This window comes from Callithrix jacchus, chromosome 1, assembly GCF_049354715.1.
Source record: "Callithrix jacchus isolate 240 chromosome 1, calJac240_pri, whole genome shotgun sequence".
Taxonomy (NCBI): Eukaryota; Metazoa; Chordata; class Mammalia; order Primates; family Cebidae; genus Callithrix; species Callithrix jacchus.
In genome coordinates, this window is record NC_133502.1 from 182,075,648 (window position 1) to 182,090,550 (window position 14,903).

Genomic DNA, 14,903 nt, shown 5'->3' on the forward strand with positions numbered 1-14,903 from the left:
CCCTCCTGGAGTAGACCCCATGCTTTCCTCGCTAGGGCTCAGGTCCAGTTCCTTTATTTTGATAAAAGGGTGAATACAGTTTGCAGATGGGAGCTGCCTATTTCCAGAGGTTGGGGCTGGGGCGGGAGAAAGTGGCCAGGCCTGGTTGTTTGCCTTGGCTTTTTGGGTGGTTGGGATTGGGGTAGAGTTTCACTCGTTTCCCAGGCTGGGATGCAATGGCATGATCTTAGCTCACTGCAGCCTCCATCTTCTGGATTCAAGCAATTCTGTCAGCCTCCTGAGTAGCTGGGACTACAGGTGTGTGCCACCACACCCGGCTAATTTTTTTGTATTTTTTAGTAGAGTCAGGGTTTTGCCACATTGGCCAGGCTGGTCTCGAACTCCTGGCTCAGGTGATCCGCCTGCTTTGGCCTCCCAAAGCGCTGGGATTACAGGTGTGAGCTTCCGTGCCTGGCCTGCCCTGGCTTTTGAAGTCCAGGATGTTCCCTGTGGTGCCCAGAAGGCTTGTGGGGGCACAGCTAGGTCTTCCTCATGCAGCCAGATGCTGCTGGATCAGAACACAAAAATGTGATGACATTACTTGGCTGCCTCCAGCTCTGTCTTCTTGGTCCTCCCCGTAGTCTTCTCAGGGGGTGTCCTTCACACAGGGTCAGGGACTAGGCCTGAGGTCGCCCGGTGGGTTGTGTGCTCTCCTGCGGCCCATGGCTGCCTTCCCCCTGGCAGGTCTTGGCTGGTGTCTGTGCAGCACTTCAGGTGCCTGAGCTGCGGCTGCGGCTGGACAGCAACGCGACCTGTCTGGAGCCGGGACACATGCTGCTGAGGCCCCATTGCGCTCTCTTCCTATGCCCTGGCTGGTGGCAGGGCTGACTGCTGCCTCTTGGTCCCAGGGTGCAGGTTTGCAGCCAACACATAGGCCCAGCCACTGGGGATTTGGCCCCCTCCAGGCGGGGACCCTGGCCTAGTGCAGGAAGGACCTTCTCCCCGTGCGGAAGAAGGACTCGATCTGCTCCAGGGTCCGTCCCTTGGTCTCGGGCACACAGCAGCCTGTGAACACCAGGCTCACCAAGCAGATGGCCGCGAAGAAGAAGAAAGGCACCTGGAGGCCGAAGGCGCTCTGTGGGTGGAGAGGGGGGCCGGGTCATGGGGAGAAGCTGCAGAGCACTCCCATCCCAGGAGCTTGTGGGCCCTGCTGATAGCGGCCAGCTGTGTGGGGCCTTCATCTGGGCCTTGCTGCGTTCAGAGACTGCTCCCCAACCCTCCTCTGGGGCTCCCCCACTGCCTCCAGGACAAACCCGAAGGCCTTAGTACCCTGTTGTGGCCCTTGAAGTCTGCACCTGGTCTGCTCCTCCGCCTTCCTCAGGGGCTGGGCCTCAGCTCAGGTACCCCCTCCATGCCTCCCACCCAGCGCTAGTGTCCCAGCTGCTCCACGCTGCAGCCTGCTGGAGGCCTGCCCCTCGGCACACAGGTTCTTCTTGCACCCCCTAGGCTGATGGACTCACCCTGCATTGCCTGCCCTCCCCCCACCCCACTGCCGTGACCACTTCGAGGACAGGTTAGGCGCTGGCCCAGGCTACCCTAGTCAGCTTCTCCCTCATGGGAACTTACCCTGGGCCTCATGGATTCTGGCTGGTTTCAGGGCCCATAGGTTTGAACCAGGAGGCAGGTGGAGTGGGTCAGAGGAGCGAGGGGATTGTGGGAGGGGCGGTGGGAAGGGGTGGTGCTGACACCTCCTCCACAGGGTGGGAGATGCAGCATGGTAGGGAGGTGGCTTCCTGGGCTCCTGGCAGGGTTCTGGCCGTGTTCTGCCCTGGCCTGGGAGGTGACCTGACTTCCCAGAACAGTTCCCTCAGCCTGTTCCTGTTTCTCGTAGTGAAGGAGCCTTTGCTGGACTTCACTTGACTACTCTGGGGCCTCTGAGTTGAGAGGGCATGTCCTCATCTCCTAGGTCACTGAGTTAGGGCCCTGACACTGCAGGCTTTGGCACAGCCCCTGGCACTGAGAAGGGTCCTGGCCAGTCAGAGAGGGCCTGGGGCCCGGGGCTGAGCACTCACCACCACTGGCAAGAAGGACTTGGTGAGGACAAAGGCGGTGAGCCAGCTGGCCAGCACGCAGAGCCCTGAGGCCATGCCACGGGCTCGCAGGGGCAGGACCTCAGACATGAGCAGCCAGGTAATGGGGCCCCAGCCCATGGCGTAGCCTGCTCAGAAAGGGAGGCAGGCTCAGGTCCTGTGGAGTGGCTACAGCAGTGTCTGTCCCCACTGAGCTGCTGGAGACCCTCCTCTCCAGCCACCCCAGACACATCGCCCACCCCTTAATGCCCAAGGTAGCCTGCCCCTCTGCACCACCACCACACCTACCCATGATGAAGAGCATGGTGGCCAGCAGGGGTACCAGGGTGAGGTAGTTGGTGGGTGCTGCCAGGGGCTGCGCCAAGTTCCCCCAGGACATGCTTTCCAGGCCCACTGTGCTGTTGGGGCTCACAGGCCTGGGGCCAAAGTGGATGTACAGCCCCAGAGTCAGGTTGGCAGCAAACATGATGGCCGCTGTGGACAGACAGGTGGCCCTCGTGGGGCCAGGACCCTCTGAGCCAGCTGCTTCTCTGGGACCTCCTGCAGAGCCCCTTGGCACCTGCGTGGCACAGCTCTCGTCTGGGACTGGATACCCCCCGCAGGGCAGCGAACTCTGTCTCTAGCTGCTTGTCAGGTACCCACCATTACCACCATGGAGTGTCACAGTGAACTCTCTGGAGCCACTGGCCTGAGGCAGGCCTCTGCTGATGCTGGGGAGGCTGCTGCCCCTCAGCTCCCAGCCACATAGCCCCATCCCAAGGCAGGCCTAGGGGAGCCGAGCAGGGTCACTGGCTGCACACCCAGCCCAGCCCCGACCCATGCAGAGGCAGGAGGGCTGCCTGCAGGGCACTCACCTGAGACAAAGAGCAGCACCTTGCGGCCAGCGAGGTCCATGGTGAGGGCGGCAATCAGCACAGACAGGAGCCGCACGGCCCCAACAATGGCTGCGTCATCCTTAGGCGGCTGTGGGGAGGGAAGCCACGAGGGCTGAGGGACCTGCCTGCTGTTCCTGTCCCCCTCTAGGACCTAGCTTGTCCCTGCAGGCACTGCAGGGGCTCAGGCCCGTGGTTCAGGGCAGCACTGAGTGGCCTGGCACCTGCAGTGTGCTGGGCATCTCTTCTGCACAGCACTCGAGCCTGCAGGGCCTCCTCGGCAGGGACACATCTGCTCTGCCCATCACTATGCCCAGCTGGCACAGAATCCAGGCGTGATAATGAATTGCCAAACCGTGCTGTTATTAATCTTCAAATCTCATCTCACTTTGAGAGTTGGGCAGGTCTATGGAGGCGGGCCGCTATCTTCGTCTTGCAGAGGAGGAAGCTGAGGTTCAGAGGGGAAGTGACTTCCCTTGTCAAGTGGCAGATGCCATGTGGCTCTGAACCTGGGCTCTATAGCCTCAAAGGGTCCACGTTTCTATAAAGCTGGTTTCCTTTGTAATCCCATGTATTCAATTTCAAATATTTCTACATGTTTTTAGAAAAGGGGTCTCACTCTGTCTTTAGGCTGGAGTGCAGTGGTGCGATGGTGGTACACTGACTCTGTCACTAGGCTGGAGTGCAGTGGTGCGATGGTGGTACACTGACTCTGTCACTAGGCTGGAGTGCAGTGGTGCGATGGTGGTACACTGACTCTGTCACTAGGCTGCAGTGCAGTGGTGCGATGGTGGTACACTGACTGTCACTAGGCTGGAGTGCAGTGGTGCGATGGTGGTACACTGACTCTGTCACTAGGCTGGAGTGCAGTGGTGCGATGGTGGTACACTGACTCTGTCACTAGGCTGCAGTGCAGTGGTGCGATGGTGGTACACTGACTGTCACTAGGCTGGAGTGCAGTGGTGCGATGGTGGTACACTGACTCTGTCACTAGGCTGCAGTGCAGTGGTGCGATGGTGGTACACTGACTGTCACTAGGCTGGAGTGCAGTGGTGCGATGGTGGTACACTGACTCTGTCACTAGGCTGGAGTGCAGTGGTGCGATGGTGGTACACTGACTCTGTCACTAGGCTGCAGTGCAGTGGTGCGATGGTACACTGACTGTCACTAGGCTGGAGTGCAGTGGTGCGATGGTGGTACACTGTCACTAGGCTGGAGTGCAGTGGTGCGATGGTGGTACACTGACTCTGTCACTAGGCTGGAGTGCAGTGGTGCGATGGTGGTACACTGACTCTGTCACTAGGCTGCAGTGCAGTGGTGCGATGGTGGTACACTGACTGTCACTAGGCTGGAGTGCAGTGGTGTGATGGTGGTACACTGACTCTGTCACTAGGCTGGAGTGCAGTGGTGCGATGGTGGTACACTGACTGTCACTAGGCTGGAGTGCAGTGGTGTGATGGTGGTACACTGACTGTCACTAGGCTGGAGTGCAGTGGTGCGATGGTGGTACACTGACTGTCACTAGGCTGGAGTGCAGTGGTGCGATGGTGGTACACTGACTCTGTCACTAGGCTGGAGTGCAGTGGTGCGATGGTGGTACACTGACTGTCACTAGGCTGCAGTGCAGTGGTGCGATGGTGGTACACTGACTCTGTCACTAGGCTGGAGTGCAGTGGTGCGATGGTGGTACACTGACTGTCACTAGGCTGCAGTGCAGTGGTGCGATGGTGGTACACTGACTCTGTCACTAGGCTGCAGTGCAGTGGTGCGATGGTGGTACACTGACTCTGTCACTAGGCTGGAGTGCAGTGGTGCGATGGTGGTACACTGACTCTGTCACTAGGCTGCAGTGCAGTGGTGCGATGGTGGTACACTGACTCTGTCACTAGGCTGGAGTGCAGTGGTGCGATGGTGGTACACTGACTCTGTCACTAGGCTGCAGTGCAGTGGTGCGATGGTGGTACACTGACTGTCACTAGGCTGGAGTGCAGTGGTGCGATGGTGGTACACTGACTGTCACTAGGCTGGAGTGCAGTGGTGCGATGGTGGTACACTGACTCTGTCACTAGGCTGCAGTGCAGTGGTGCGATGGTGGTACACTGACTGTCACTAGGCTGGAGTGCAGTGGTGCGATGGTGGTACACTGACTCTGTCACTAGGCTGGAGTGCAGTGGTGCGATGGTGGTACACTGACTCTGTCACTAGGCTGGAGTGCAGTGATGTGATGGTGGTACACTGACTCTGTCACTAGGCTGGAGTGCAGTGGTGTGATGGTGGTACACTGACTCTGTCACTAGGCTGGAGTGCAGTGGTGCGATGGTGGTACACTGACTGTCACTAGGCTGGAGTACAGTGGTGCGATGGTGGTACACTGACTCTGTCACTAGGCTGGAGTGCAGTGGTGCGATGGTGGTACACTGCAGCCTGAAATTCCTGGGCTTAACTGATCCTCCCACCTCAGCCTCCCAAAGTGTTGGGAGTATGGGCTTTAGCCACCATGTCTGGTCAGCATTTTATTTTAAAACATTGAAGCTTTTCTTAAAAAGCATTCTGAGAACAGGTGAAGACACAGGAAATGTCTCCAAATGGCCCAGATCTCAGATCGTGCTGTGGCATCCCTGACACCTGGCACAGAGAAGGTGTGGGTAAGGGTGGGGGGTGGGTAAGCTCAGGAGCAGGCTGTCTCCCAAGCTGGGCATGCCCTGCCAGCCTCTGGGGGACTCCGTGGGTTGGGCACCAGCCAGGGCTGGGTTCTCACCAGCAGGACAGCAGTACTGTCGAAGATGGACTGCAGGTAGACCAGGATGGGTGTGATGCCGGTCAGCTGCTGCAGGAAGCGCATCAGCAAGGCCACGGCGATGGGCCGGCACATGTGGGGGGCCCGTGCCTCAGCCCACGACACTCGGCTGCTCTGAAACACAAGGCTGCTGCTGAAGGTGTTGGGCCAGCCTCTCCAGCAGGATGGCCACCCTACCCTGACCACCAGGGGCTGGGTGGGAGACCCCCTTTTTCCCTTCTCCAGGAAAGAACCAGTCTACCAGGCCACCCAGGCTGTGGGGACAGCCTCCCACCCTCCCACCCCCACCCAGGCACTTGGATTAGTGGGGACGACTGTGGTCCCATCATCCAGGAAAAGCCCCCACAGCTGAACAGAGCTGAGTGCTGGTGGTGGGCCTGCCAGGCTTGGGCGCACGCCCTCCCACACCTGTCTCCTGACATTGTCCTGGATCTGCTCGAACTCCCAGTGGACGTCGGCATCCACCCCACGCAGCCAGGCCAGCGCCTGCAGGGCCTCCTCGTCCCTGCCCCGAGAGAGCAGGAAGCGCGGCGAGTTGGGCATGAAACTGAGCAGCAGGATCATGATGAGCACAGGCGCCTCCCCGGCCACAGCCAGCCAGCGCCACGGCAGCAGGAGGCCTGCGGGTGAGGGGCGGGTGAGGGGCTGGGTACAGGCCTGGTAGAGCCTCTGAATAACCTTGTCTGCCCTTCAAGGTCTAGTCCAAGGGCCACCTCCTACAGGAGGCCTACTCTGATTGCTCCAGGCAGGGTGGGGCTGCAGGATTGCTCAGCCCCTGGCACATAGTGGGAAGTCCTTGGAAAGACTGAGAGCCAGAGCAGGATGAGGAAGGGGTAGACTGGGCAGGCAAGGCCCTGGGCCCCCATCCCAGACCTCCACACCCCCTCAACTGATTTTTCTATCTGGACTTCCCATCTGAGATGGCATTTGATGGAAACTTTCTGCCGTTAAGAGATAGTCTGGCGACTGCGGCTGCCCTGGCTGCCCAGCTAGGGACTGGGCCTGTGGCTTGAGGGGCAGCCCCTGCCTAAAGGTCCGTGGCCAGGTGCTGGCCTAGTGGGGTCAGGATGCCAGATCTCTTGCCTCTCAGCCCAGGATCTGTTCTGGGGCAAATTCATTCCCTTTCCAACCACGTCTCCCTCAGCAGCACCCGCCATTCCCGCCAGCCTGCACACAGGAGTGCAGGGCCATACTTGCCAAGGGTGTAGAGGGACAGGGATCCGAACACTGCCATGAGCTGGGGTGTAGCCCCCAGAGCCCCACGGACACCGGGGGGAGCAATCTCAGACACGTACACCTGTAAGACACGCACATCCCTCCAGGTTTTGCTAAGAATGCAGGTTCCCAGGCCTGGCTGAGATGGGAGAGGCAGCCCCTGGGAATCCCAGAAAGTGGGAAGTAGAGGCTTTCTGGTGGGGCTGTGTCCTGGTCATGACTCACTGCAGGACCTCAGGCAGCCTGTCTGATCTCCCTCTGTCCTTGGTTTCCCTGTGAGGTGGGTGAAGTACTCAGCTCTGAAATGGACAGCATGACGCTGGGAAGGAGGCCCACGGGCTCCCAGGCTCCAGGGCTCAGCAGGTGAGTCTGTTCCTTCCAGTAGTTTTGCCCCCTCTGCTGGGCTCACCAGGCCCCATGTGGAGCACCAGAAAATCAGAAGGTTGGTGCGGTGGCTCACGCCTGTAATCCCAGCACTTTGGGAGACCGAGGAGGGTGGCTTGCCTGAGGTCAGGCATTCAAGACCTGCCTGGCCAATGGGTGAAGCCCCATCTCTACTAAAAATACAAAAATTAGCCAGGCATGGTGGTGCATGCCTGTAATCCCGGCTACTCAGGAGGCTGAGGCAGGAGATTGCTTGAGCCTGGGAGACGGAGGTTGAAGTGAGCTGAGATTGTGCCACTGCACTGCAGCCTGGCTGACAGATCGAGATTCTGTCTTGAAAAAAGAAGGTCCCAGGGAGCTGCAGGGCAGGGACTTCCCTTTCCTACCCATTGCTCAATGTGGATTTTCTCCAATTGAGTAATACATGTGGTCAAGAAATGGGGTAGAAAGCTTGGAAAATCCAGAGTGGGGGCAACTGGGGACCTGAAGACAATCTCTTCCAAATCAGCTGCCCTGCTGAGGGTGAGCTGTGGCACCCCGGGCAGCAGCAGGGAAGGCAAACAATTCTCATTGCTCAGAAGGCATGGAGGCCAGGAAGCCTTAGTCAGATGGGAGGCCCAGCACCAATAAGGAGGCACTGGGGCACCTGGGTGGGAAGGCCTGGGCTTACCGGGATGCAGGCAGCTGTGAGCCCCCCGGCGAAGCCCGTCAGTGTCCTTCCAAGCAGCAGCATCCAGAGGCCGTGGGCGCCCGCCATGAGCGCATAGCCGGCTGCCGATGGCACCGCCGAGAACATGATGCTCAGCTTCCGGCCCAGGAGGTCATTGAGGATCATGGCACTCAGGCCCCCTGCTGCTGCTCCCAGGGTGAACACGGACTGCAGGGGAAGGGGGTGCAGGGCAGATCTGCCTGGGCACTGGGACCGCACTCTCACTAGAGTCCAGGGACAGCTTCTTCCCTAGGCCGACCCCAGGAGCACATGGGCCAGTTACCGAAGGGAGCCTTCTGTCTTCAAGGGGCAGCCATTTGTTATCGGTGCCCAAATGGGGAGTCACGCTCTAAGGAAGAGGTAGTGCTCATATCCACCGTGGTGCTGTCCAGCCTGAGGTTTACGTGTCTAATATTTTATACAGTAGAATTCTGTGACTTGAAGGCCCGTGGGTGGCTTTAAGATTTAGAGGTTCTTAAGTTCCCTGTAGAGCAGCAACTGGGATCCGTCCTGGACTCTGCTAACTAGTAGTGGGACCTGGGCACATTGCCCAACCTGTCTGAGCCTGTTTCTTCAGTTGCTTCACGGGGAGAGCACAAGTTCTACCTCAAGGGATTGGCCCTGGGAGTCAATGAACGCTCAGTGCCCAACACATGCCTGGCACATAGGAAGTGCTCAGTAAACCCTGGGAATTGCTGTGTTCGCTACTATGTTGTAATTCCACATCTGAGGCTATTGAGATTGTAATTCTAGACTCTGGGACTTTGGGATCTTCCTCTCCATCTGCCCACAATCTGTCCTGTGGACCCTCCATGACCAGGCCAGTGCCTCTCCCCACTGACACCTGATACCCTTGCCCCCATCCAGCCAGTTGTAGGTGTGGGGACCAGGGGAAGCTTTAACCCCACCCAGCAGAGACCCTGACAGACACCTCCCCACCTGCTCCTTCCCTCACCCTCTCCATCGGCTTTCACTTCCTCATTTCAGAGGAATCCTGTGGCATTACCCCACCCACCTGCAGCCTGGATGGCTGGGGGAGGGGGGACAAGGGCCCTGGAGGGGTTTCCAAGGTGGAGAATTTGAGAGGTCCCTAGCTGGAGACAAGGTTCAGCAGGTCCCTGCTCCCTGAGCCTGCCCTCCTCCAGAGAATGGTTCTTACCCCGAACCAGGATGCCTGGGATTTAGTCAGATGCAGGTCAGGATCCAGGGAGTGCTCCAGGGCTGGGATGACCGGGGATGTGTAGACCAGGGCATACCCAAAGCTGAAGTTGCCGAGCACGGCCGCGAAGGTGGCCAGGAACACCCTTTTGTTCTGCCGGGCCCTGGTGATGGTGGAGGACAAAAGGACCAGGGTCTCTGAGTCCCTCCTCCCAGGACCCAGTGGCTGTCCAGCTCAGCGGGCAGAGCTGGGGAGGCCTGGGTCTAAGGCCATTCGGGTTCCCAGGGCCTACTCCCCAGCTCCCTGGGAAATTCCCAGATCGTTGTTAGCCCATGGCCGTGGCTGGGCCTCTGGTGCTGGGGCCTTTTCTCCGGAAGAGGAGGCTCTGGTTCTGCCCCCAAGTCTGCGGCGGAAGGCTTGCGGGTGACCTCAGCCAGGCCTCAGTCTCCCTGTCTGTGCCAGTGGGGGGCTGGGCCCGGCACTCCCGCTGGTCGTTCCTTCCCTTAGGGGGACCAGTTCCTTAAATAGGAGTAGCATGTCTGGGACAGGAGGGAACCAGATGGCCCCTCGGTGGCCACTAGGTCAGAGAAGGCCCAGGGCGGGAGCCTGCCCGGCTGGAGGGAACCAGCGCCACCCCCAAGCCCCACCTGCAGCCCCCAGGCCAACAATTCTCACCCGACCCGCGCCCTGTCCCCCGGCGACGGTGGCGGCCTCTCGGGGAAAGTGTCGTAGTCCGGACCCTCGGCTCCCAGCAGCGGCTCCTGCATGGCCGGGTCGCTCTCGGGGGCGAGCGGAGGGCGCCCAGACAGCAGCAGCCGCACGGAGCCCGCAGCTTCGGGGGCTCAGGCCAGGCTCCGCCCCTTGACCGCGATTGGCTGTGGGGCGGCCCTGCAGAGCCGCGCGGGCCAATGGGGCGGTCGCACGCTGTGCGGATGCTCGGATGCGGACCCGGCTTTCGAGGGCGCGGCCGGCGCCTCGTGCGCCCCCTAAGGCCCCGCCCCGTGAGACAGACTAGGGGTCCCCGGGCGGATCCCCTGCCCGACCATCCGGGGCAGGGGCGGAGCCCCGGAAGCGGCCCACCCCGCCCGGCTCTTGCAGGCGTGGCTGCGGCATTGAGCGCAGCCCCTGTGGTACCCCAACCCCGGGGCAGGAAACTGAGGCCCAAAGAGGCCAAGCCGCTCGCCGAGGTCACGGTCGCTCCGACCCACGCTCAGCCCTCCAAGTCGCGTGGCGTCCCAGGACCACCTCTGTCCAGGCTCTCCCTGACACCCAGGAATCGGGGTGTGTCAGGGCGGCAGCGGGTGTGGGACGAAGGCGGCAGGAGGGGCCGGGCGGGGCGCTGTGGGCTGCTCCAGCGGGCGAGGTCTGTATCCCCCACCCCAGGCTCTGATGGCTCACGCCTGTAATCCCAGCACTTTGGGAGGCCGAGGCGGGTGGATCATGAGGTCAAGAGATCGAGACCATCCTGGTCAACATGGTGAAACCCCGTCTCTACTAAAAATACAAAAAATTAGCTGGGCACAGTGGCGCGTGCCTGTAATCCCAGCTACTCAGGAGGCTGAGGCAGGAGAATTGCCTAAACCCAGGAAGCGGAGGTTTTGGTGAGGCGAGATTGCGCCATTGCACTCCAGCCTGGGTAACAAGAGCGAAACTCCGTCTCAAAAAAAAAAAAAAAAAAAAAGAAATAACCTGAGCTTGTGACACCCAGGTAGTAAGATAATATTGAACAATAAGAAAAGCAGAAGCTGAAAATTCCCTGGAAGCCCATCCTCAAAAGATCCCACAAGGTTCCACTTCTCCCTTTGGGCCTTTTCGGGAAGACAATGGAATCACACCCTGCTCTGCTGGACAGACGTGCCACACACGGCTTTTAAACCGATCCTTTGTTGCTGAGTATTTGCGTAATTTCCCAATTTTAGCTATAACATAGTAAAGCGATTTTTTGTTTTTTGTTTTTTTGAAGAAACAAAGAGAAAGAGGGAGACAGAACAGGAGTCTTGCTCTATTGCCCAGGCTGGAATGCGATCTAAAAATAGGTATTAAAAACCTCTTTTATGCTGATAATTGTGCTTAACAGCAGAGACAGGAAGGAATAAGGGAAAAAAATAACAAACAGCCAACCAATATTTCATTTAAGTCTGTGAAATGCTGTGCAAATGGTGAAGAGTGATTTACTTCCAATTATGTGGTCACTTTCAAAATAGGTGTAATGTGATACTGAGAAAAATGTATGTTCTGTGGACCTGGGGTGAAGAATTCTATAAATATTCACTGAGTTTACTTGTTCCAGGTCTGAGTTCTAATCATAGATGGCCCTGTTAATTTTCTATCTATTAACAATGTGGTGTCAAAGTCTCCCGCTATTATTACACGTGAGTCCCAGTCTCTTTATAAGTCATTAAGAACTTATGTATCTGGGTGTTCCTGTATTGGGTGCATATATATTTATGATCATTGACTCCTGTTGTTGCATTGATCCTTTTACTATTATGTAATGTCCTTCTTTGTTTTAGTCTTTGTTACTATTAAAGTCTATTTTGTCAGAAAGTTACAATTCCTGTTTTTTTTTTTTTCTCTTCATTTGATTGGTGGGTCTTCCTCCAATCCTTTGTTTTGAGTCTTTGTGTGTTCTTGCTTATAAGATAGATCTGGATACAGCTTACCTATGGGTTTTGACTTCTTATTCAATTTGCCTGTCTGTGTCTTTGATTGGGGCATTTAATCCATTTAAATTTAGGATTATTATTGATATTTGTGAATTTAATATTGTCATTTAATGCTGGCTGGCTATTTTGCCCATTAGTTGATATAGAGTCCTCATTATGAAGATGCTCTTTACCTTTTGGTTAGTTTTTGGGATGACTGATACTGGCTGTTCCTTTCTGTGTATAGTGCTTCTTTCAGAAGCTCTTGCAAAGCAGGCCTGGTGGTGATGAAATCTCTGACTGCTTGTTTGTTTGTGAAAAATTTCATTTTTCCTTCATTTATGAAGCTTAGTTAGGCTGGATATGAGATTCTGGGTTGAAAATTATTTTCTATGAGGATATTGAATATTTACCCCGACTCTCTTCTAGTTTGTAGGGTTTCTGCTGAGAGATCTGCTGTGAGTCTGATAGGCTTCCCTTTACGGGTAACCTGACCTTTCTCTCTAGCTGCCCTTAGAATTTTCTCCTTTATTTCAACCCTGGTCAATCTAACAATCTAACAGTGTGTCTTGGAGTTGCTCTACTTGAGGAATATCTTTGTGGTGTTCTCTGTATTACCTGGAGATGAGTATTGTCCCACCTTACTAGGTTAGGAAAGTTTTCCTGAATAATATCCTGAAGAATATTTTCCAGCTTGGATTCATTCTCTTCATGACATTCAGGTACACCTATCAAATGTAAATTAGGTCTTTTCACATAGTCCCATATTTCTTGGAGACTTTGCTTGTTCCTTTTTAGTCTTTCTTCTCTAGTCTTGTCTTCTCGTTTCATTTCACTAAGTTGGTCTTTGACCTCTGATGTCCTTTCTTCTGCTTGATCAATTCAACAGTTAAAACCTATGCATATTTTGTGGAGTTCTCGTACTGTATTCTTCAGTTCCATTAATTCATTTGTATTCCTTCCTAAATTGTCTATCCTCGTTAGCATTTCATCAAACCTTTTTTCAAGGTTCTTAGTTTCTTTACATTGGGCTAGAACATGTTCTTTTAACTCACAGAAGTTTCTTATCATGCACCTTCTGAAGTCTAATTCTGTTAATGGAACGCACTCGTTCTCCATCAGGCCTTGTTCCCTGTTGATGAGGAACTGTGATCCCCTGTAGAGGGAGAGGCATTCTGATTTTTGGGTATTCTCAGCCTTTTTATGCTGGTTTCTTCCCATCATTGTAAATTTATCCACCTGTCGTCTTTGTAATTACCGACTTTCAAATTAGGTCTCTGAGTGGACGTCCAACTTATTGATTCCCAGCGCCAGAATCTGAGCAACCCACTGCGCTGGCTAAAACAGCAGCCTTAAGATTCATGGTGCTTTTCTGCCTGGGAATCTCCGGTCTGGCTTCCCCCTTGAGTCCCTTTTTCAATCAGCTGAATGGGCAACTCTGCCTTCCCGGAGCTCCAAACGTCGACCAAAAGGGGACCCAGTCCCATTTACTCTGCACCAAGAACCGCTGCGCCGGGGTGCTGGCCACAAGAGTCGTGCTGGCAACCCTTGGGGGTTCTCTGCTGGGAATCTCCTGAGCAACAAAAATTCATCTGAAAGTGTGGCATCCTCTCATTCTCTGCTTTCACTGGGAGCTACAATCCTGAGCTGTTAAGTAATCAGCCATCTTGGATCTCTCTCCAGTAAAGTGTTTTTAAAAGTTAGAATTTCTTTTTATTGTGATTGAAATACAATCGTAATAGCACAATAGAGAGAATCACATTCGTCTCCCATCAGCCTGACTTTGAAGGCATTTTGCCTGTTTCCTTCGGTCTTTTCTCTCTGTGCCTGTTTTGCCTGTTTGCTTTTGGGGCCCACATTCAATTGTGCAGCCCTTTTACATCATCCTTTTCTCTCCATCAAGAACACAGACTTTGGACTCAGGCACACCCAGCATGGTGATCAGGCTGCACAGCCCTCATGCCCATATATTCATATATGGAGGGAGAGAGAGGGAAAGAGAGAGAGAGACACACACACACACACACACACAGAGACACAGAGAGAGAGACAGAGAGACACACACACACACACACACAGACAGACACACAGAGAAACAGAAAGACACAAAGAGAGAGACAGAGACACACAGAGAGACACACAGAGAGAGACAGAGAGACAGAGACAGTCTTGCTCTGTTACCCAGGCTGGAGTCAGTGGCACCACCTCAGCTTACTGCAACCTCTTCCTCCTGGGTTCAAATAATTCTCCTGCCTCTGCCTCCCGGGTTCAAGTAATTCTCCTGCCTCCGCCTCCCGGGTTCAAGTAATTCTCCTGCCTCAGCCTCCAAAGCAGCTGAGATTACAGGTGCACGCCATCATGCCTAGCTAATTTTTGTATTTTTGTAGAGATGGGGTTTCACCATGTTGGCCAGGCTGGTCTCAGATTCCTCACCTCTCACCTCAAGTAATCGACATGCCTCAGCCTCCCAAAGTGCTGGGATTACAGGCGTGAGCCACCACACCTGACCACTCTAATGGTCATATTTTAAAATTGAGCTAGAACAAGTGTTAAATGAACAGCTCCATGAATCTATCTGTGTATCCACTCCATAATCACCTCTCAGATCAGGAAACGGAAGATTCTGGTCATCCCCAAAAGTCTGTGATGGCCTTGCCCTGTCCGGCTCTCCTCCCGCGGACTCACTGCTCTGATTGCTATTACTGTGGATTTGATTTCCTTCTCTTGAATCTCATATAAATTGAACCATATTCTTTTGTTTCTGCTATTTTAAAAAATGTATTACTTTTTTCTTTTAAAATCAATTTTAGGCCAGGCACAGTGGTGTATGCCCACAATCCCAGCATTTAGGAGGCCAAGGTGGAAGGATTGCTTGAGGCCAGGAGTCTGACACCAGCCTAGACATCAAAATGAGACCCTGTCTCTACAAAAAACTAACAAAATTATCCAGGTGTGATGGCAAGTGCCTGTGGTCCCAGTTTCTCAGAAGGCAGAGGTGGGAGGATTGCTTGAGTCCAGGAATCGGAGGCTACAGTGAGCTGTGATCATGCCAC

At 55.1% G+C, this 14,903-nt stretch overlaps 1 protein-coding gene across 5 annotated transcripts; it reads right to left on the bottom strand.

Moving 5' to 3' along the window:
* Positions 1–38: 38 nt before the first annotated feature.
* Positions 39–10,049, bottom strand: SLC2A6 (solute carrier family 2 member 6). 5 transcript variants are annotated; one of them, XM_035262134.3, is made up of 10 exons: positions 9,881–10,049; positions 9,206–9,368; positions 8,008–8,214; positions 6,936–7,035; positions 6,147–6,358; positions 5,700–5,852; positions 2,924–3,032; positions 2,358–2,543; positions 2,052–2,197; positions 39–1,114 (listed from the first exon to the last, which is right to left on the bottom strand). In XM_035262134.3, exons 1-10 carry the CDS (start codon positions 9,970–9,972, stop codon positions 959–961), a joined length of 1,524 nt encoding a protein of 507 aa, XP_035118025.1. In that variant the 5' UTR covers positions 9,973–10,049; the 3' UTR covers positions 39–958. The 5 variants fall into 5 exon arrangements, with proteins under 5 accessions (XP_035118025.1, XP_035118014.1, XP_035118036.1 ...); XM_035262123.3 differs by having other exon boundaries at positions 8,008–8,295; XM_035262145.3 differs by having other exon boundaries at positions 8,008–8,454.
* Positions 10,050–14,903: the final 4,854 nt, after the last annotated feature.

Excerpts from the sequence above, each read along its gene's own strand:
- SLC2A6 (XM_035262123.3), bottom strand. The coding sequence starts at position 9,972 with ATGCAGGAGCCGCTGCTGGGAGCCGAGGGTCCGGACTACGACACTTTC. Across the intron at positions 6,359-6,935 it reads CCTGTCCCTCTACACCCTTG|GCCTCCTGCTGCCGTGGCGC; the intron begins GCAAGTATGGCC and ends CCTCACCCGCAG. Across the intron at positions 1,115-2,051 it reads AGTCCTTCTTGCCAGTGGTG|AGCGCCTTCGGCCTCCAGGT; the intron begins GTGAGTGCTCAG and ends CTCCACCCACAG.